This window comes from Plecotus auritus (genome assembly GCF_963455305.1).
Source record: "Plecotus auritus genome assembly, chromosome: 1".
Taxonomy (NCBI): Eukaryota; Metazoa; Chordata; class Mammalia; order Chiroptera; family Vespertilionidae; genus Plecotus; species Plecotus auritus.
Genome location: NC_137770.1, coordinates 78,346,573 through 78,370,377, shown reverse-complemented (window position 1 = coordinate 78,370,377; position 23,805 = coordinate 78,346,573). Strand labels below are relative to the sequence as shown.

The window sequence follows — 23,805 nt, the reverse complement described above, 5'->3', positions numbered from 1 at the left end:
TTCTCACATGAAGAAACCAAAGATAATTCATTGCTAGCAGGCCTGCTCTTAAGAGTGGTGAAAGAATTTCTTCAGACAGAAAGGAAATGATACTAGAGGAAACTTGAGATAAAGGATTGAGGAGATTGTAAAGAGTTAAGTTATGTATACTGTAATTCTCTGGAACAGCCATTAAGAAAAATTATACAAGATATAATAAATGAACAAAATAAATCAACAAAAACATGGAACTACAAACTACACAAATAACTCATAAGAATGCAGGAAAGGAAAAACAGCAACACAAAACAAAGGGAACAAACATAAATAATAAAATGGTAGATCTAAATCCAGACACATCAGTAAATACATTACCTGGGGTCTAAACACACCAATTAAAAGACTGAGACTGCCAGAATTCATAGAACAACATGCCCCAATTATATACTGTCTACAACAAACTCACTTCTGTCCTAACCGGTTTGGCTTAGTGGACAGAGCGTCGACCTGCGGACTCAAGGGTCCCAGGTTTGATTCTGGTCAAGGGCATGTACCTTGGTTGCGGGCACATACCCAGTAGGGGGTGTGCAGGAGGCAGCTGATTGATGTTTCTCTCTCATCGATGTTTCTAACTCTCTATCCCTCTCCCTTCATCTCTGTAAAAAAATCAATAAAATATATATTTTTTTAAAAAAAGAAACTCACTTCCAATACAATAGGTAGTTTAGAAGTAAAATGATGGGAAAAGATGTATCACATAAACACTATTCAAAGGAAAGCTGCAGTGGCTACATTAATATCAAAGTACACTTTTGAGCAAAGAAAATTACCAGTGATGAAGAGAGACATTACTTCACCAAGAAGACATAACAATGTGTGTATACATATCATAAAGCTGTAAAATTTGTAAAGCAAAAACTGACAGAACTGAAAAGGAGAAACAGCCAGAAACAGAATTATAGTAGGAGTGTTTTGTCACTTCAATCCTCTTCTCAGTAATCAATTGATATTAAGTGGAATATAAGCAAGGATTGAGAAGTACTGAACAATACTATCAACCGAATTAATCTGATTGGCATACATAGGACACTCCTCCACCCCCAAACAACAGAATACACATTCTTTTCAAGCTCATATGGAATATTCTCCAAGATAGATCATATCTTGGGTCATAAAACAAACCTTAACAAAATAAAAAAACCAAAAAAAACTGGAATAATATAAAGTATGTTCCCTGACTATAATGGATTTAGATTGGGAATCAGTAACTGGAAGGTAACAGAAAATCTCCCAAAACTTGGAAATTAAACACATGTCTAAATCAGTTGTCAGTAGAACTTTCTGTTAAGGGTTAGCAAGTTAACATTTTAGGCTTTGTGGCCCAGATTATCTCTGCTGTAAGCATTTAACCTCTGCTGATGTAACACAAGAGTGGCCACAGGCAACACATAAACAAATGGGCATAGTGGTAGTCTAATAAAGCTTTATTTATGAACACTGAAATGAGTAGCAAGATCTCCATATGCATAAGATGTCACAAGCATTTAGAAACACTTAATTCATTTTGGCTTTTGTGCTTCAAATAGAACACACTATAAAAATCCGATTCTCACTTCTAGTCTGAATCCATGTAAAAACATGTGTAACAATAAGGCTCTTACCATAGTTAGCCCAGGCTGCATTCCAGCACGGATGGCCTCTATCTGTGTATGAGTGAACTGAATTGTATTACTGCAAATTAGAGTAGATAAAAAGTTGGTTGAAAACACAGATGAATGACATTCAGTAAAAATTTAGACAACAGTGACCAGAGTTCTAAACATCTGCTCTGCATCTGTTCCTGTTCTCCCAGTCTCTTCTCCCCCTCCGGCTGGCCCTTTGTGTATGTGTGGTAAAATTACATAATAAGAAATCTGCCCTCTTCACAACATTTAAGTGTACAGTACAGCACTGTTAACTATGAGCCAATGTGGTACAGCAGGTCTCTAGAAATTACATCTTACATGACTTAACAATCTCTTCTAAATGACTCTCAGCACCCCTACCCTTCCACAGACGAATTAAAACTGAATGAAACTTGTGGACGGAGAAGACTAGTTATTTTTCAATATATTTAGCCCATTCCAGACTTCATCTGAAGTGTCCAAGTTCTAGTTCACAATCTAATCCAAATGTCATGCCACTGTATTAGTTATGGCACACACGCAATGAGCAGCTGTTACAAGTAACACATGGTCATAAAGTAAGAACCCTGTGTTTAAGTTAAGGTAGCCCTCTAATGTTCATTCTCATAGTACCTGAAAATGTTTCTTCCTGAAATATGACTACAGAATGGCCAAAAATGTCTGAGCTATTCAGCCAATTGATAGACTAGAAGGAAAGGGTATAGCAACAGAATTTCCTGGGATTTTTAAAGAATCAGAAAATAAAAAAAATAAAAAATTACAAATCCATTTGAAATAGCAAGCTATTATTAATTATTAGAATTAGCCCAGATAGTAAAATTACCGCTTGGGTTGGTTGTAAGGGTAAGGACCCCGATTAGGAATAACATGAGGTTCAACAATTAAGGTCTTGGCCTCTTCAATGTCTTCATCTTCCCCATCCACGTCTTTCCTTTTCTTCCCTTTTCCACTTCTTACTGGAAAAGTTATCCTACAAGAGCAAACTTCTGTTCAGTTTTACAATTAACAATGTTTATCATTGTGCATACATTGTGTAAAGAATAATCAGATCAATAAGAAACATTTATGATCTAAAGGATCGCACTATCTGTACATAAATTTTGAAGAAAAGCAGAATTAAAAACATTAAAATGTGTTAAGGGTGTTCAGATTAGAAAAAGTCATCCAATTAAGGGAAAATAAACAAAGAAACATATACTTAAGTCACATGTAAAGTGCTGTAAAGTGCTATACACTCTGTCCTTGATTTGATTAGAAAAGGCTTCCTGGCATCTAAGATGAGTTTCAAAGAATTCAGACATGTAAACATGGGAGGGAAGACACTCCAGGAAGAAAGAAGCACCAGCAGCTTTGCTGGAGTGTGGGACACAATTTAAGGCTAGAGAGAAAGGCTGGAGCCTCATTATGGCACCTTTGGAATACCAAGCCTTTAAGGCAGAAGTTATTAGCCCTGGTCAGGGATACCCCAGGAGGCAACTCCCCACAGGTACCTGGGGAAGTGAATGAAAAACCTAAAGTTAAAATAAAACATTAATTCTCTGTGTGTACTTTTTCCAGTCTTCCCATTCTGAAAGGACAGATAATACCTGCCCCCCCGCCCCGACCCCATGTACTAAGAAACAAAGAGGCTAAGAGGTTAGCCCTTATTTTGATAAGCAACAGGAAAATTCAGTTTCTTAGTTAGGGAGCAGAATGACTCTAGCAGTAAAGCATGTAATAGATTCAGTGAGGAGACAAAGGCAGGAAAGACACTGCCACCTAAGACTGAAGTGTTTAGGGCCTAGAGAGGCTGTGGTCAGGAGTGACATAAAACAGTATCCTTAAAGCAGAATCTATAAGGCACAGCAGAAGTTAGAGGAGTAAAAAAATTCAAAAATAATGCCAAGATTTCAAGGCAGAGTAACTAGAAGAATGATTTTGCCATTAATAGGATTTGGAAAGTATAGAGGAAGACTACATTTAAGTAGGTGTTATAAGGATGCATGTTTTTAATATGTAGAATTATTACATTTATATTTAACTAAAATTACATGTTGTAATTTCCAACTGAGAAAGCAGGTGCTTTCCTACCACCCAAGGTACATGGAGTGTTTTGTCACTACCTGCCTGATGGAACTCAGGGAAGAGCAGTCGGTGCTTCAGGTACTTTGTCCTATTTCTACTCAAATTTTAAAACCAAAACTCCTTTAACATTAAATATAACTATATTGCAAATATTTAAAACTTGTCAAAGCAAGCAAGGTTAAAAATAAAAGAATTTAAAAAACAAAAGAAAGTTCAAAATCACATGGCTATGTGTATTAATTAGGAAGTATACCAGACTATACATATTATGCACAAATATTTCTTCAGTGCAATGCTATAAATATATTTATGTAGTACTCTTCAGACAAGCATTTACTGATCCCTTATAACACACAAAACTCTGACTGTGATCTCAAAATAACTACTACACAAATAATTAGAACTAGAGTCAAATAAAATAAATTCATCCCCGTGAGTATATGGTGAAGGTACAGATTGCCCAAACAAGATCCAGACTCGATGCTCAAAACTTACTAGTACTTTAGCTATGGTCCTAATGGCCCAACTGGACTGACCACAGAAAACGTGAAGGAGGACAGTTCGGACTTTACCTGAAAGGGGGTATCTGTAGAGCTGGGTCATCCACAGTTACTTTAACATTGTGACCAGGGAAGCTGGCTTTCAAATGCTCAATGGAGAGAAATGTGTCATTGAAATCCAGGGTGGCAATCTGATTGGGCATTTTTGAATAATGTGCACTGCTTGGATCCCCGTAACCTAAAATGATGTCATGCAGCCAGGCAGGTACCACACAGTCAGTGTTCATCAGGTTCCGAATAGTCTCCAGCACAGCCTGCCAGTAAAGAACAGAAGAAGACCGTATCAAGAAGACATCCCAAACATGTGCACTTGAGTGGAATGCAGAGCTGGCTGCACTAATCCAGAATTCCCGACTGTTTCAGGGCAAGAAGCTATTTTTTGCTGACAGGTGCTTGGCTAGACTGAATCAACAGCTATATTTTAAGCTGATGCCATACACTGAGTTAAACAAAAGACCAAACTTAGCAAGAACAGTTTATCCATTAGGAGTTCATTTAGACAGAATGTCATAAATGAATTAGACTTGACTTCGGTAGGGTAGGATGAAAATCCAACTGGGTCTACACAACAGCAAGAAAGCAATATTAAACAAACCCTTAAAGAACATACTTCCTCTAGAAACTTCTGGAGTTTTCTCCCCTTTATAATCCTTAATTCCTCAATGCTAAGAACACACACAACCAGAAGCTTGTTAAAGTACTAGTATGCCTCAACTGTGAAACACATATTAAAATTGGCATTGTTCAAAATAAGATATGAAAAATAAAGTGAGAGTGATAAAAAAAAAAAGTCAAGTAAAATTTCAGGTTGAAAGAATCAAAACTACAATGAAAGTTCATTACAGTAGTTAATATATACATTGCCAAAAGTAATTACTAAAAGCCAAGGCAAATTCTTAGTCTTTCCAATAATTATTCCAAAAAAGTGATCTGTTCCACATATGTAAATCAGAAGGCTAGGGTATTAATGTCAAAGACTAAAATAACGAAACCAGCCATTCTTACATTATAAATGCTATACAATCCAACAGGATAAGAAAATAACAGGCTAATGCATGTAAATCACGTTTTTACCACATTGCTTTGTTTTATTTTTTTTAATATATTTTATTGATTTTTTACAGAGAGGAAGGGAGAGGGAGAGTTAGAAATATCGATGAGAGAGAAACACCAATCAGCTGTCTCCTGCACACCCCCTACTGGGGATGTGCCCGCAACCAAGGTACATGCCCTTGACTGGAATCGAACCCAGGACCCTTCAGTCCGCAGGCCGAGGCTCTATCCATGGAGCCAAACCGGTGAGGGCCACATTGCTTTGTTTTATTTTATTGCGCTTATCCTACTTGATATTCTGTTATTCATGTACTTGGTTAAGTATTTACCATTTGTCTAATCACCACTAGAATATAATTCCATGAGAGCAAGGATGTAGAACAGTTTAAAGATGGGATGAATGAACAGATAAATGAGTATGTTCACTTGATGAATAAGACTGAGTAGTCTCTAAGGTAATTATGATTCTAGTAGGGAGATAAAATATATCATTAACAATGATACAAAGAAGCAGAATATGGCAAAGAGTAAAAAATACTACAAAATATACCAGGAGCACAATTTGAGCTAGGTGAGACTTTTGACATTAGAAAAGGTTTCAAGGAGGAAAAGTGGCATTTCAATTTAGCTCAAGTAAAGGATTTGTGAAAAAGCTTTGACTTATGTCATCATTAACGTAGTCACAGAAATGTTTTGAGAAGCAGAGTGAAATGACCAGTGGAAGGGTATGAAGAACAGGTGACAGGTGACAGACTAAGAGGAGAACAGGGGTAGAGACAAAGGAGGCTGTTTTGTGCAATTATTCAGGCAAGAAGTATCCAGATTAGGACAGGCTGTACAAACAGGAAAGGAAAGAAGGAAATAAATGAGGGATGCTGCCCAGGTATAAAATGAAATACCAAAGATACCAAAAGAGCGTTTTTCCTTTCCCAAACATAGGCAAGTTAATCATCCCTCCTTTCTCTTGGATCAGAACCTAAATGCCTCTTTGAATTTCCAGGACACTTCTACCTGCATCCTCCTTACGACTTTTGGCACCTTCTAAGTTTTCATGGTAGCTATTTGTCTGTATTTCTAACTTCACTTATTAGTAGTCCAAGCTCCCCAAAGGTATAAACTGTGCCTCAGTCATCTCTATTAGCTCTATGTAACTTAGCACAATACCAGACACAGTAGGCGTTTAAAAAAAAGATCAAAGGAATAAATATAACTTTTCATTTTTAGTAAATTGACTGAAATCCAATTACTGAGAGAAACAAAACAGATACAGACAAAATAGAGACCTGCCCTCATAAACTTGCATTCTAATGTCAGAGAAATCCTATATTATAATAATAAATCCTATATAATAAAGAGGTAATATGCAAATTAATCCTCACGCCCCCAAAAGATGGCTGCCTAAGACCAGGCTGGCAGGGGGGTTAGTGAGGGACGACCAGACGACCGAACAGCAGACTGCGTGGGGTGACCAGCCGGCAGGGGTGGCAGTTGGGGGTGACCAGGCCGGCAGTGGGGGCAGTTAAGGGTGACCAAGCCGGCAGAGGGGGACAGTTGGGGGCAACTAGGCCGGAGGGGGGGGTAGTTGGGGGTGATTAAGCTGGCATGGGGGGCAGTGAGGGGCGACTAGGCTGGCGGGGAAGGGCAGTTGGAGGTGACCAGGCCTGCGGGGGGGGGGGGGGGGGGTTAGGGGCGACCAGGCCAGCAGGGGGGAGAGTTAGGAACAACCGGGCCAGCAGGGAGGGAGCAGTTGGGGGTGACCTGGCCTGCAGCGGGGCGGGGGGGGGGGGAGGACAGTTACGGGCCACCAGGCCAGCAGGGGGGTCAGTTAGGGGCGATCAGGCCGGCACACAGAGGCAGTGAGGGTCAATTAGGCCGGCGAGGGAGGGGGTCAGTTAGGGGCGACCAGGCAGGCAGGCAGGTGAGTGATTAGGAGCCAGCGGTCCAGGATTGTGAGAGGGATCCTGGATTGGAGAAGGTGCAAGCTGAGCTGAGGTGACCCCCTCCCCCCCCCCCCCCCGTGCACAAATTTCGTGCACCAGGCCTCTAGTAACAATATAAAGTCATTCTAAAGTCAGTTAAATAGCATATAATTATCAGGTATAATGAAGGCTGTAGGGGAAAATAAAGAGAATTGGATAAAGAATGATGAGAAAGGGAGATGTTACTTTAGATAAAGTTGCCAGAGAGGGTTTCTCTTAGGAGATGACATTTAAACAGAGTTGCCCATATAAAGTCAGAGAACAAGCCATGCAAATGCTTGGGGGATGACTGCCCAGGTTCAGGAAACACTGTGTGCAAAGGCTTAGATTACTAAAGAACAGCAAAAAGGTCAGTGTGATTGACATGGAGTGAATAAGGGAAAAGTATTAGAAAAAGATGTTGGAGAGGTAGCCAGAAAACAGAGGGAAGGGGCCTCTCTGACTATGAGGACAACCTTCTACTGTGATAAAAAAAAACATGAAACAGTGTTGAATAGGGGTACCAGGTATAACTGGCATTCAACCGCTAGGTGGAGAGTGGTCTAAGTCTTAAACTTTAAGAAAACCTTTGGAGCAGCGGTGGCCAACCGGTGGTCCATGGACCACTGGTGGTCCGTGAGTTCTGAAAGGTTGGCGACTGCTGGTCTAAAGGGAAGAGCAGTCACAAATGGAAGCAGGAATGTGAGAGATGAGGTGTCCTGGACATGGCATCGGTGGAGGGGGTAAGTTAATCAGACTGATTGATGAACTGCAGGTGGAGTGTGAGACCAAAGAAATGAAGCGTATTTCCATTATTTTGTCTTCAACAACAGGATGAGATGGGGAATAAATTCCTTTGTATGTGAGGCTTTCTTTTTTAATAACGAGTAAAAAGGATAATCAAGTGATAATGTGTAAGAAGTACTGTGCTTGGCGGAGAAAGTAAAGGTACTTGTGCAAAAGCTGGAATCACCAAATGCAGAAGTGCTTAATGTTTAAGTTTTAACAATAGTTTCAAAGAATAATTTTTAAGACCTTCCTTTACTAAAACTCCTCTACACACAAAGTTATTATGAAAATAAAACTCTCTAGTTCCCAAATCTTCCTTTTCCACTAACAAGTAAAGTATAAACATATTATATCATAGAGTAATTCAAAGCCCTAAGATTCCATAGGTGTTACTTTTGATTCATAAAAGAAGTCCCAGTAAACAAATAAACAAGCAGTTTTCTTCACCTCACACTGGGGCACAAACTGAATGTCTTATATTCAAAAAGCAAGGAAGGAGGCTGACCTTTAAAATAACACATGAATTAGCTGAAACCGGTTTGGCTCAGTGGATGGAGCGTCGGCCTGCGGACTGAAGGGTCCCGGGTTCGATTCCGGTCAAGGGCATGTGCCTTGGTTGTGGGCACATCCCCAGTGGGAGGTGTGCAGGAGGCAGCTGATTGATGTTTCTCTCTCATCGATGTTTCTAGCTCTCTATCCCTCTCCCTTCCTCTCTGTAAAAATATCAATAAAATATATTTAAAAAAAATAAAAATAACACATGAATTAATCCATATTTTAAGTTTCTAAATTCATCAAAAGACAAAAGAGATTTAGCAAATAAACTTCCTTAAGTTTCTATATTTAATCTAAGAGAACTGCTTAGAATCAAAAAGCAGTGATGATAATTTTCTTAACAAATCATTTAAACCTAATATCTATTCTTTGTCTTAAAGTTTTTCAAATTATGCAGCATTTTTGGTTTTAAAGCCCCCAAATTACCTTAAAGTTATTTTCTTTTGGTTTTCTCCTCATTATTATATTGAAAGTTTCATACACATCTTCTGCTCCATTTTGTATGGTATTGGTCATATCTTGTTGATACTGGTTTGGATCCAAAAACACCCTAAATGTCCTTGACTCTCCTCTAAGATTGGGTCTGGGTTCAGGTCCTGAACATTTTGAAAAAGTTTGTTAAATGAAATACATACTATTAAATATCTACTTTCCAAATATCAAAGTAAGTTAGTATTCCTTTTCTAGAAATGAGTAAACTGTCCATACTTTACTCCAGCCATCTACCCAAGTAGAATGCTTTCCACTCATCCATTTCAAATTTCAAGAAGCTGAAAATGGGTTCTCCTTTCTCAAAATTCTTGCTATTTCTTCCAAGAGTAGTCATGTAATGTTTATGAGGCAATGCCAGGAATTGCAATTATTTGACTATGACCTCAACTAAAATCGGAGCCTTGGAAGTCAAAGAACTTGACTTTTGTCAGTCATTCAGAGCTCCTACTACGGCCTTATATATAGTAAGGCATGGCTGATCACTCTTTTCTTCCTTCCACATTCCATACATAATATCACTAGTATGGAAGGAAGTTTCATATTCTAATAGCTGAAAGCTCAGAGGCTGATTCTTTCTTAGACCTTCAACTCTGGTCCCATCATATGGCCTTATGTTTATCCCAACCATCCTCCATTCCCTTCTGTTTTTCTTTTATTCTAGTGATAAAAGCGACCTAATTATCAGCACTTTAGCAATGGTGCAATCTTGAAATCACAGGCAATAAAAGCTAATTGAAGTTCTATAAGAAGTTTAATAAACAAATTATAGAATAAGCACTGGGCATGGGCGCAGTTATAATTTAATAGTAAGTGTTACCAAAAACATCAGAACAATGTAAGAATTTCAAAAAAAACAATCAGTGATAAGATAAGAACTCAAAGAGCTGACTAGCCTTGTAAGGCAACATTTCTAAATGGGGTAATGCTGGCATCCCAGGCAGGACAGTTCCTTCTACATGATAGTTCTGTTTACATGCTTAGCATCCCTGGTCCCCAACCAGAAAATACCAATAACTCACCAACCCCTACTCCCACACTAGTCATCTGACAACATAAATACTACCACACATTTCAAATTGCAGGGTAGTGCTATTCCCAATTGAGAAACACTCCTATAATGAATCAAATCAGTAAAACTTAAGAAGAAGAAATTAGACAAATATATCATTGAACAACTAACCTTAAGAGGTTTTATGAAAGCAATATTGTAAATTAATATAAAAGGAAGTTTTAAATGAAGATGATTTCAAAAGATCCTGTCCTTTCCAGTATCTAACAGTTTAGAAACCATATTATTTATTTCTAAAACTGGATGATCGGTGCTCTACACATGTTTTATAGATAATCCTGTGTCAACTTAGTATATAAAACAACTAAGAGTATCACCTAAGACATAGAAAGGAAAAGAAGGCAAAGGAATCTATCATTATGTACACACACTCTTTCAAAAGCATAGATCACTATACCATCTTCGATGACACGTCCTTTATCATCCAGCATGCCCTGGATTTCACAGCCTCGGACATAAACCAGGCCAACCTGCTCAATAAAAGGTCTCCTCCGGTCAAACTTGGTACCATATGGTTTTGTGGGACGCACAGTAATTAAAAAGCATACATCGTGTTTACGAAGGCCTGGTAAAACATAAAGACATTTTCACTTATCAGAATGTCATTGTTTTTAGTCTTTTGTTAGCAATTTCTTAAGCTTTTATCTTTGGAATAGAAATATAAAAATACATTTAAAATATGAGAGGTGGTCAAAAATTATATTTGTACTGTTAATACAATTATGGGCTTTCCTATAACATCTAATACTCAATGTTTGATATTAGTAATTAAATGAAAATTCCCGTATATTAAAATCTGAACCTTTATACCATGAAGATATTACTAAATAAACCCTCCACGTCTGGCTACAGCTCCAAAACTGGATGCTCTCCTTCATTCTTACTCTTAACATTCTTAATAAGTAGCCAGAAATATGGTTAGCAAATAATCCATCTCTATCATATTTAGCAGGTTCATAACATCAGTTTAACTATCCATCAGTCATTCCAACCACAGTCTAAGTGTATTTCACCAAAAAAAGGTCAACTCAAAAATAATTCATCAAGGCACAATAGCATCGTTTACAGACACCATCTTGAAAAGATAGCTGCGTATATATAGTTTCAGTTGGCAAATATGGAAGATTTTTGTAAGTAAATGTCAAGAAATAGGAGACTTGTGCCAAAGTCCATGGCTTTTCAGTTATGTGACCAAATTATAATTCAATTGGATTCCCTACTCTATTAAAACTAGACAGTGGAAGACAAGGGACATAAAATTAGATCACACAGCACATAATATCATCCCACTTAATCTTTATTTCTTTTCTGATTTGATTTTGTTAGCCAGTATATGACATAAATGCAAATATAAGCAGTCTGTTTGCTCATAACCTTGGTAACAAGACACACAATTAAATCAAACCAGCAATGTGTGGCTAACAGTGCTGGGACCATTCTGGTTTGTTTCAATATAAAGTGGGATTCAAGTGTGTTAGAAATAATAACTCGTAATTCATAATAATGACTTTATTTCTCAACAAATTCTCTGCAAAGAAGCAGGAGAAGCAATGAGAACTAAGGGAACTGTTCTGTGATTTGTATTGCCTGTATGACTTCTGATCTGCACGACTCATTAAAACGTCCAAGTCTTTGAGCCAAAGAAGTGGCCCTGAGAGGTAATTTAGTCTCTACCAATGTCGCTTTTTGGTATCAAGGAGGGATGAGTGCCCATTCCCTCCTAAGGCAGATAATTTTACTGTGGAACATTACAGATCTACATCAAAAATACCTATATTACAATGAGCTCAACTACCTCTCTCTTTTCAACCATCTGCATTCATTCCATCTGTAAATGTGCCTTTTGTAGCAGAATCCGGCATTTCAATTTCCTTAATTTTGTTTCCTTAATTTTAAATGAGGGATGGAGAAGATAAGGGCCTGAAATTCACACATTCTTACAGGGACAAGAAGAATGTTTTATAGTATTTACCTTAAATTCTTCAAAACTATTCTGTATTCACAGGGATAATATTCATTACTATTTAAAGAACCTCCCTCTTAATTTTTTGCCTCAATTTTCTACTAGGTTATTCTCTTTGTGATCAATACTGGGTGTGAAGTTTGGCTCTGGCCTCCCAGAAAACACTTTTCTCCCCACCATTCCTTAAAATATGAATTGCTTCCCCCATAATACCCAAATGTTCTCTATCCTACCCATCGAAATTCACTCATTCTATTTCTTATTCTACAAGAGGCCTATGTTTAAAAGAAAAAAAGAGCTCTTCCTCACCCCCTCAAAAAATGACTGATGTCCTGATAGCCGTCTGCAAAGTAATGGAGGAAAGGGGATTGGATAAAACATTCTTTTTTCCCCCTTAATACCACAATGCAGACTTGTCATCTGTCATCTATAAGTTTCTGTAAAGGATCTTTGTTTTTAAGTTTATTTCCAATATTACATTAAGGGGTAGCCAATAAGTTATGGCCGTTTATTACCTACCATAAATCCGTTTATTTTAATACCTCCTTAAGCTCTAAGGGGTAATAAATATAAGGCCTTCTCCAGCAACTTAATGCCTTCCTCAAGATTCAGAAATAATAACGGTACACATTATTCTAGATGTGTATGGCATAAGATTAGAACTCTTTTCAAGGAAAGTGAAGTTGCAAAATCTGTCACAAATGATACCCACTACAGTGGCCATTTGTCAAACAGTTGGCCAGCTTCTTTACTGGATTCCTTTAGAATTAATGTGATAAATATATCATACAGTCCCTGTGGTTATAAACAGCTATGTCGACAGCAACAGTTTTTGAAAAGTAAACCATTAAGGGACTATCCCTTTCCTTCTGGCATGCCAAGAAGGTGAAAGGAGATAAAACATACCAGCTACTATGTCTCACAACAAGGCAGCAAGAGCTTTCACAGACAGCTGCGAGAAAAAGATAAGTGCCAATTAAAACTCAGCTCATGCGACATTTCAGGCACAGATGTTAGCACTGTTTCAACCCTATCTTATGTAGTAACTCTCAACATTTCTATCCCTAAATAAAATTAATTGTGGAACTCCCATCCCTCAAATCTTGCCTGGCAAAAAAATAGAAAAATAACTCATTTAATATATCTGCAATTCTTATTTATTTACCGTTGAGTACATAGAATTTCACTGACTCTCTATTTGAGTTCTTCCCTTTGGTGGAAATAAACTATTATTTCTTTCTGAATTGTTTTGTATATCTCCCTAAAATTCCTTTTGATTTTGTCTAGTTTTGATTTTTTATCTTTATTTTCCATAAATGGTATGCATCCCTATTCTCTTCACTTTTTATCTTTTAAAAATACCAATTTTCTTTACTTGCTCTGACGGCGTTCCCCCTTTCTTTAGTGAACACTAATATTTTTACTTTTTATATTGATTCTACAAATTCATAAACATTACCTTACTAAATTTATGATTTAAAATACTTTCAGCTCTGCTAACTGCAATTTTAAAAACACTTTGATATGAATACTATTTTATGCTTTTATTAAAGTATTAAGGTATTTAATCATTCTTACATGATCCTTGGTATTTTTTACTAATGATAATTATAAAGACAACTGCCATTCTTTAAATCAAATTTTAAGGATTAAACGTCATGAGTTTAGAAGGGTAACATTTAATAAAAATGCTTTGCTAATTCTCTAAGTGAAAGTCTATCTATAATAATAAAAGTATAATATGCAAATCGACCAAACGGCCAAACAGCGGAACAACCATCCAGACAACCACGCTGACACCCAATGGCACCAGGCCAGCCAAGGCGGGTGCAATGTGATTGGTCGGGGGCCCGGCCATTGCTCCATGATCGCCCTGCAGAGGGAGGCCCAGGCCACTGGCCGGCAGGGCAATCGATCAATCAGGGGGCTCCATGATTGTCCCAAAGAGGGAGGCTCAGGCCACCGCCGGGCAGGCTGCAGTAGGTGGGCGGGGCCTCCTTCTGCATGGCGCAATCGATTGCATGATCACCCTGTGATGCCCAGGCCATCAGCCAGTGGGGCGATCTATTAATTGAGGGCTCCACTATTGCCCCAAAGAGGGAGGCCCAGGCTATCCCGCGGCGGCACTGCAATGGGTGGGTGGGGCCTCCCTCTACGGAGTCGATTCATCACGGATTCCCAGCCTGGTGGGCAGGGCCTACCTCTTTGGGGTAATTGACTGCAGGGCTCCCAGACTGTGAGAGAATGCAGACCGGGCTGAGGGACACCCCCCCCCCCCAACTGCACAATTTTTGTGCACTGGGCCTCTAGTGTAATAAACTAAAAAGATAACCACTTTTTCAAATGCAATATTACCTTCCCATTCATCTTTGATGTGATCTCTGACATTGAGATTGATGGTGACATCCGCACGAACTCGGGTTGGCCAGTTTTCACCTATGTTGGGTTTGGCAACCTCAACCACAGTGAAAGCCACAATGGGCTGAGCCATTCGCGCCCAGCCACCAAATACTACACCACCATATTCAGACTGCCTGAAAAGCAAAGAAGTGCATGATTACACAAACATAAAACTTTTGGACAAGTAAAACTGGTAAGAATACATGTTTAGCTAGTGTTTAAGCCCTAACATAAGTAACCCTTATTTCTACACTTAAAAAAAAAAAAAGTCTCGCCGAAACCGGTTTGGCTCAGTGGATAGAGCGTCGGCCTGTGGACTGAAGGGTCCCGGGTTCGATTCCGGTCAAGGGCATGTACCTTGGTTGCGGGCACATCCCCAGTGGGGGGTGTGCAGGAGGCAGCTGATCGATGTTTCTCTCTCATCGATGTTTCTAGCTCTCTATCCCTCTCCCTTCCTCTCTGTAAAATATCAATAAAATATATTTAAAAAAAAAAAAAGTCTCAATATATCGGGAGTATACAAGGTAGGAGGATGAAAGAGGCGAACATGGTCCAGAATATAGAGGAACATCCCCACCCCCCACCCCCAGGTAAGAAGGTAACTCTAAGTACATAATAGTTGAACTATTTTGTCAAAGAATGAAATAATCCAGCACATTTAGTTTTATTTTATATTCTTATCCCTTTCTCTTCTTCATAAAATAGTCTCAACTATTTAATTTTACCTTATGTACCCTAAGCTTTTCTATAAGCTGTTTGAAAAACATTATAGAACAAGCTAGGATTTAAAATATTAAAAACAAGCAAACAAATAAAATATCTATGCAAATGACTTCTTTAGGGTATAATACTTAAATCATTTAAAAGATGCTACCATGGACTGGGGGGACAAATAATCAAGCTAGTTGTAATAACTAGAGCCACTAACACCCAAACTCTCATTCTTTCTTCTTATATTAGCCTAAGTAGTGCTTTAATTTTTACATTAAATAGTGTATTTGGGAAATCTGTAATATAAAAACTGCAGCAATACTCCAAAATTTAAAAGTACTGCCCAAAAAAGCCATGATTACACAGAAACTACACCCTAAGTAAAGGCTTTGTATCATAACAAAAATTGTAGAACTTCATGACATCAAAGAGTAAAACTAATTAAAAATAAAAACTTTCCAATCCAATGACTTGGTTCATACTGGGACAAAAAGACATTACCTTGTGCCTAAACCCTTTGTAATAACTTTCTATCACTGTCCCCATTTTTTCAACTTTACTACAGTACAGTTTAGTAGCATAAAATTCATTCATTGTAAATGTACAATTCAATAATTTTATTAATTTATAGAGCTATGTATCCATCCCCACAAATCCAATTTTTGGACATTTCCATCATATTAAAAAAGATTCCTCTCATCCAGTTGCAGTCAATTCTTATTCCCACCTCTAGGCAAGCACTCATCAATTTTCCCTAATTCTTCCCTCCTCCTTATAAAATCTACCTGTAACATGAAGCATTAAAAAGTGCAGGTTTTGGCCTCTCATAAACACATCCTCTCTTACCTGCGCAGTAGTTTCATCAGTCTGAAAACATGATCACTAGAACCACATGATGCAGAAAAGTGCCGCTGCTACTTTTCTACCTTCAGGATACATGGAACATGCACCTTTTTAGATCTCACTGTTTTAAGTTTTCAATCATGGGCAATTAGGAATGAAAATTTAGAAAAATTTATTATCACAAGTTAACTACAAAAAGTGACATTTTCTTCTCCCCAGCAGAAAATGTAACTTTAAAAAAATTCCTTATTAATAAACAAGAATTATAAGTGTTATTATTGCTTTATTTGGCATTTAAGTAAAATATGAGTGAGCTGTATTTGATGAACTGCTAATTATTAAATCCCTAGTTGGCAAAATGGCCAAAATTAGGTCCAGAATCTGAGCATGTAAATGCAAGGTAACCATAAATTCTAAGGAAGCTTTCTGATCAAGCACTCCCGGGGTTCAAACAATGGGCAGCAATTTCAGCAAAGCTGTGGGCAGGGACCATCAGCCAGTGGGTATACAAACTTCACAGTGCTAGCCTGCCTCCTGACTCAACTGATTATTAAGACAAAAATACTTTATGTTGTGTTTTACAGTCTCACCCAGAATAACTATTCACATAATAATTAATTAAAACATAGAACTGTGTATGAAATAAAATATGAAGGGAAAAAAATAGATCATAATCACAGTGTCCATGCAGTTCTCTATAATTAGTAAGGGGAGAAGCCTAGAAAATACCTGAAATCAGTTCACACTCAAAATATGTTAAGCTTTTCATATAGAATACAGTATAATTGTGTATGTATACATAGTGTAACTATAATGTAACAAAAATTCATTTTAGAGAATTATTTTACTTGTTTATAGTCACTTGTGATATACAATTCATCTCCATCAATTTTATACTTAGAATGGAATAGTGACCGAGGGCAATTACCCAAAGTCAGTCATGCCTAAAAAGCAAAACTAACCTTCACAAATATATTGCAGAGCTGCCTGTAATAAGTAGAATGAAAGTCTTTTCTTAGCTAAAGGAATGAGTTAGCAGGTGGGAAGTTGAGTCCAAGCAAAAGAGTTTCTCAAATAACAAGACATACTCAACTGGCCCGAAGAGTAAATGCTGATGATTTAGTCTCTTCAAGGCCATCAATGGCTGGAGGCCCAGGGAAGACTTTCCAATGTTCCCCTCTGTGCGATGTTCAGCCACGCCCTCACCTCCTGCCTTCTCCCACAAAAGGCTGACTGAGACTAGTGGTGCCAGGACTAAACTATCCTGCCCTTGTACAGGCCTGCTGGCCAGCCCATACTCTTTCCTCTTTTACTAGTGCCCTACCTACTCCTCTCTACATTTCTCTCTTTCCCTGACCCACCCCCTCCCAAGGATAATGACCTCGCTTCCCTTATCCCCAGTCCCATGCCAAATACCCAGATTTTATATTTTAGCACTTTTGATATACATTCACATTAAAGAATTTCTCAAAGAGTAAGTATCTCCTGTTTTGGAGGGCATCTTTGTCCCAGGTATATTATTTCTAAATACATTATGAGCTTTCTGACAGAAGTATGTCAGTCACTGCTTGCATCACTTCATTCCAAGTGGAACCAATTTACTCACCAAGGCTTCATTCTGCTGACACTGTCCTCGATGTCCTGCCTAATTTCGTAAGTTGATTCTAAGCGGAAGAGATTAAAGTTCCTTAGGAGGTAATCATGAAGAGTCAAAAACTGCAAATTCAGCTTGGGAAGAGCAAGACAACCTGAAAAGGAAAATAACAACCATATTTGAATTATTTTTTTAATCAGACATCTGCTTTCACTATAACAAAGGCATCACAAATTTGGTATTAATGTCTAAAATATAGCATATTTAATAAGGTCTTATTTCTACTTCCACACATAAGTGAAACCAAGTTAATAAATGCTATATATTAAGAATTGAAAATAAAAGATGAATTTCAGCCCTAGCTGGTTTGGCTCAATGGATAGAACATCGGCCTGTGGACTGAAGGGTCCTGGGTTCAATTCCAGTCAAGGGTACATGCCTGGGTTGCAGGCTCGATCCCTAGTAGGGGACATGCAAGAGGCAGCGGATCAATGATTCCCTCTCATCAATGATGTTTCTATCTCTCTCTCCCTCTCCCTTCCTCTCTAAAATCAATAAAAATATATTTTTAAAAACGATGAATTTCATTAACACATGTAATCTGCATATCAATGATTCATATCCGAATAGCACTTCTAACAAGTATCTAAAGATGCTTGAATACATGTGCCGCACCAGCACAGCCAAGGGTTCGGCAAGCCTGAGGGAGGGCCAGCGAAGGATGAAGAAAAGACAGACAAAGAGAATAAGCTGGGTCTAGGTGGATCTTCTGTGCCTGGCTGAGACCACAGAACAGATCCAGACTGCAAGCTGATGCTTTATTTTATAGTCAGAGGTAAACAAGGTAATTTACAATGTTCTTGTAAGTTTCACTTGTTTTGGCAGCACTTGCTGCACCTCCCACAGCCCATTAGCTACCCAGGAAAGATCTAGGGAGTGTCACAAGATCAAGCTTAATTATGCTAAGAGGGCTGTGCCCTCTAAGCTGGGACTTGTTTTTGGCTTTGCCAACCGGTCAGTCTGAAGCTTAACCCTATAGCTGCTCCCTACAAATACAGTTTTGAGTAGTTTAAAAATTCTTCCTTTACCACCTAATTTACACTTGGCAAATCTTGAAATAATGCTACCATAAAATTAGTCCCAGACAAAATTACCAAGAAAACTAAATGAGTATATCACATTGTACAAATCTATCTCCAATGACCACCACTGTGCTCTTCTGAACCTTTGCCTTCTTGCTAGACTTTAAGGGTAAGGCCTAGATTGTACATCATTCCTCAAGGTATTTCCCTTCTCTGACTGTATTAATAAACAATATTCTTTCCATTATCCTCACTTAACAGTACTTCCCGTGGATAATAAATGACCAAGCACTCAGCAACAATATCAAAAGTTTAAAAGAAAAAGAACCTAAGACATTTTACTGGCAAATCATATTTTCATCATCCCTATCTATCCTTACCAAAGCAATAACGCACTTAAAAGCAAGAAACATTGATGTGTAAAAATTTCATATTGTTTATGTTAGTAAACTCTGACTTGAAATCTAATTCAATTGCTTTCAGGTCAGAGGCTGAGAGAAAGCATCTCCTTTGACAACATACTTTTATTAAAAAGAAAAGAAAATTAAAATGTCACCATTTTACAATGATCACCAAATTAACAAATTTAGCTATTAAGCAGCAATGGCTACTAATATGACAAAAAGAGAGACAATCAGACATTACGTGCCTCTCGATGAAAATAAACACACCAACACCAAGAATCTTGCCAAAGAAAGAGAACCTCAGCCTGATTAAGCCTCTGCATCCAGTTGCCAATTTGCAAGAAAAATAAAGAGCAGGGGACACGCTGATAGTCACTTAGAAAAATCCAGACTATAGAAAACTAACAGGTTTCCATGGGATGGATATAGGGGGTACCTGTAAAGTAAAAGACATTTTTTAAATGTACAGGACTGACTTTAGTGTCTAGGGATGTACAATCGGGTGATAAAACTATTTTAAAAATGCAAGATAATGATGGCTATAAAAGCCAAGAAATGAACAGTTACATTCAAGTTGAGGAGGAAACCATGACTAGAAAGGAAGGATTCTGGGATAACTGACGAGGTGCCTACAAGGGTTTCATGGTGTTTCCCTTATGATAATTAGTAAAGTTCTATATGTAGTGTTTATTTTATAACTAGAGGCCCAGTACACGAAATTCGTGCACTCCGGGGAGAGAGGTGTTCCTCAGCCCGGCCTACACCCTCTCGGAGGATGTCTGACTGTGGGCTTAAGTCCACGTGGAGCGGGCCTAAGCCAGCAGTAGGATATCCTTAGCACTGCTATGGAGCCGGAAGAGGCTCCTGCCACTGCCGCTGCGCTAGCCAGCCTTGAGCTTAGCTTCTGGCTGAGCAGCACTCCCACAGAGCACACTGACCACCAGGGGGCAGCTCCTACATTGAGCGTCTGCCCCCTGGTGGTCAGTGCACATCATAGTGAACGATTTGCATATTAGCCTTTTATTATATAGGACAAGAATACTTGCTGCACCTCCCACAACCCATTAGCTACCCAGGAAAGATCTAGGGAGTGTCACAAGATCAAGCTTAATTATGCTAAGAGGGCTGTGCAAATTTTGACATGCAAATTCGTGAAGCGTTCCATATTTTTTTTTTTTTTTTAAAAAGAATACTTTAAAACAGTGAAGGTTTACATAGATTTTCTTTACAATTCTTACACTGTATTTTTTATATCTGTCCCAATTTTACACCTATTTTCTCTCCTTGGGAGCTAGGAGCACCTCGCTAATTGTGCAGTCAGAGCTTTGGTCTTGCTTAGTTCACAGCACCAGGTATTGGGCCCCACAGTACAGCCCCATCCATGGTCAGTGAACAACAGCAACATGTAGCCAAGTCTCTGAAAAGAGCTGTATTAAAGTCCAACCATTTGGCAACTAATCTCATTTTATGAAATGTATAAAAACTTGAATTCTGAAAAGTATTCCTTTCTATTTAAATTCATTAACCAGGGGAATGAAAGCAAAGTAGTACTTTATACTAATCAAAATATGTCTTAAACTCAGACTAGCATCATTGACTAGTACCAAAAGCTAGCTATAAGCCTGTTTATACTTTTAAGGACACATAAACTTTTTATTAAAAAGACAAAATATTCTTAAGTGTTATTTGTCCTTGAGGGACTGATTAGTCAATGAGTTAGATGTCATACATATATGGTCATTAATGGTTTTAGTATGAACAAATAAGAAAAATGAGAAAATAATGCATTAATCACTGTCAGACATTAAGAGATATGAAGATTGCCTATTCTGAAATCTAGCACAGTTTTAGCACATTGGGCTTACTGGAGTCATGTCTCAGGATATGACTCTGAAGTAAGTTTTTCTTTTAAATAAATGTACCAATAGCGACACTGGCAATGTCTTTAAAATAGCCACATTACTTCTAATACTATTGTTCAGAAGATTTCCTCAAAATTTTTGAAATATACTTTCAAAATGCGTGAGAATGCACTTTGGCATATACTCAATTGTGGTGAATCCTCATCCTTAGAGGATGAGCAAAAGCATTTAGAGACGATCTATTAAAATAGGTAAGTGAACAAATCAGGTGGTACCATTTTGAATCAAAACTAAGATTAATTATTAACAAATGACAATGTGTTTTCATGGTGGCCATTACCTGGCTCTATAAGGAATTCAAAAGAGCCTCTAAAAAAGCACTACCAAATACTATGGTGACATAATGAAAAGCTGTACCTCCGGTAGTCTTGGTTCTCCTTAAAACACAATTTTATTGCTTTCTGATATTTCACAGGATCTTACACACACACACACACATACGTATGGTTAAAATTTAAATCATTAAAGCAAAGCATTCAAAATACTAAATAGTTTCTAGCTTCTAAAGTTGACCTTGAGGGTACGTAAAATTATCCTAATGTAATAGTATGTAGGGGTATTTTCATTTACATATGAATTCTAAATTAAGTTTCATGCTACATTTGGATTCTATAAATCTTTATCATACCTTCCCCTGAATAGTACTCAGTTGGGACAATATTTTCATCCCATATGATTTTCTCAGTTGGATACAAAGGCATCTGGTTCAATTGCTGAATCTGAGAAATTCGACGTTCATGACGAGATACCTAAAAGAACAGGTTAGGGGAGAAAGTTAGAAGCATCTTTTTTTAATCAAAATAATTCATGGAAAAATTCACCCAAAGTAGAGAAGGAGTGAGAAGTCTCATGTTGTGCAGTGACTGTAGCACTTAACAAGGTATTTTATTCCCCTTTGAATCACCCCACCTCCCCCAAGAAATCAAAGATGCAGAAGTACCAATCCTGATGGTCTTTGGGAATCAGACAGATGTGAGTTCAACTCCCAGTATCTCTTCTTATGCTATGTAAAAGCCAGGCAAAGTACCTCAACCTCCCTGATCTTAGTTTCCTTTTCATTGAAAAAGATAAAATGTTAGTCACCTCTCAGGTTTCTTATGAAAATGAATGGACTACTATAAAATAGTTTCAAAGTGCCTGGCACATACCAAAACTTTTAAAAACCACAGCACTCAGCATTGGTTTATGCCAGAATAAAATGGAAGCCCCAAATCCTAGGTGACAGTTTTCACTCTTATACTGATTTGCTAAACAATCTGGGCAAGTTTTGTAATAAGATGGTCTCAGTCTAATTTATAATATGAGAGAGGTGGACTTGATGAACTCTATGTACCCTTCCATAGTTAATATTAGAGTGATTTATCTCAAATACTGAATTAAGTTTGTTGCCTAATTAACATATGCTAAGATGATATGTTTGAAAATGTGTCACATTCTCTTCAGTAGAGCTAGCATTATTTTAGGAAAGATGACAGTGTGATATCATCTAAATAATATGCACATTTCAACTTTTTATTCATAATTTAGATATTAGAAGAATCCAAAGCCTAAAGAAATCCTTTAGTAGAAGGAAAAATTAAAGATAATGCTAGAGCACTATAAATTTTAAAAATTGTTTTCTTTTGGAATAACCAAAGGCATAGAATCTACCCTATAATCAGAACTATTTTCTAATAGAAAGGTTCCTAGAAAAATCCTCGTTTCAAAACCTGACTTACAAGAGAAGATTTTAAATTGTTAGGAAACACAATAAGGAATTTTTAGAAAGCACTTGTAGTCAGAGACAATGAAAAGTGATTTGTAAAAAAGAAAGCAAAGATGGTGACCCAGGACACACATTTCATGCAAATAATATGTCAATAAAAAGTACTTTCAATGGTTATAGAAAAAAAAATATCAAGAAAATTTTTTTAATTTTAAAGAAGAGTATTTCCCATACATGAATTTAAGTTAAAACCCTTCCCAAGGATTTCTCTCCAAATGGCACTTACACACGTGTCACCAGGCTTAAAAAAACACCTGCTACAAAAAGTTTCCTGTTACTACCCCACAAAAACTAGCATATCATCTTTCTTTCTACAGTAAGGGACTATATTTTGTACCCTACATTAAAAGTATTAGCTTGGGAGGAGAAACCAAGATGGCAGCATAGGTAAACACATAAACTGCTGCCTCGCACAACAATTTCAAAACTACAACTAAAAGACAAAACGGACATCATCCAGAACCACAGGAAGGCTGGCTGAGTGGAAATTCTACAACTAGAAGGAAAGAGAAAAGCACACTGAGACTCACAGGAGCTGCAGGAGGCAGAGATACTGAGACGCGCACGCGGAGAGGACTGGCAACTGAGTATGTGGCTGGCTTTCTCAAGCGGGAGGGAGACAAAAGCTCCCGACTGCACTGAACTCCAGTTCCAGGCAAGACTCTGAGGACCCAGACTCATATGGGGTGAAACTGGACTGCCAGGAAAGAGAAAAGCACACTGAGACTCAGAGGAACTGCGGAAGGCAGAGGTACCGAGACGCGCACGCGGAGAGGGCAGACAACTGAGTACGCGGCTGGCTTTCTCAAGCGGGAGAGAGACAAAAGCTCCCGACTGCACTGAACTCCAGTTCCTGGTGAGACTCTGGGGACTCAGACTCATTTGGGTAGAAATTGGACTGTCTGGCAGCAGGTGGA

The 23,805-nt window shown here is 38.1% G+C and overlaps 1 protein-coding gene across 2 annotated transcripts in view; it reads right to left on the bottom strand.

Annotated features, from left to right (window-relative positions):
* The window catches only part of AQR (aquarius intron-binding spliceosomal factor), a 112,761-nt gene that overhangs the window by 33,840 nt on the left and 55,116 nt on the right, over window positions 1–23,805 (bottom strand). For both annotated transcript variants that reach the window (XM_080686507.1, XM_080686508.1), the window contains 8 exons: window positions 21,752–21,872; window positions 17,728–17,869; window positions 14,523–14,701; window positions 10,602–10,769; window positions 9,070–9,239; window positions 4,301–4,542; window positions 2,488–2,634; window positions 1,641–1,710 (listed from right to left, as the gene is read on the bottom strand). In XM_080686507.1, coding sequence (XP_080542633.1) covers window positions 1,641–1,710; window positions 2,488–2,634; window positions 4,301–4,542; window positions 9,070–9,239; window positions 10,602–10,769; window positions 14,523–14,701; window positions 17,728–17,869; window positions 21,752–21,872 — 1,239 coding nt within the window. The remainder of the gene's footprint in view (window positions 1–1,640; window positions 1,711–2,487; window positions 2,635–4,300; window positions 4,543–9,069; window positions 9,240–10,601; window positions 10,770–14,522; window positions 14,702–17,727; window positions 17,870–21,751; window positions 21,873–23,805) is intronic.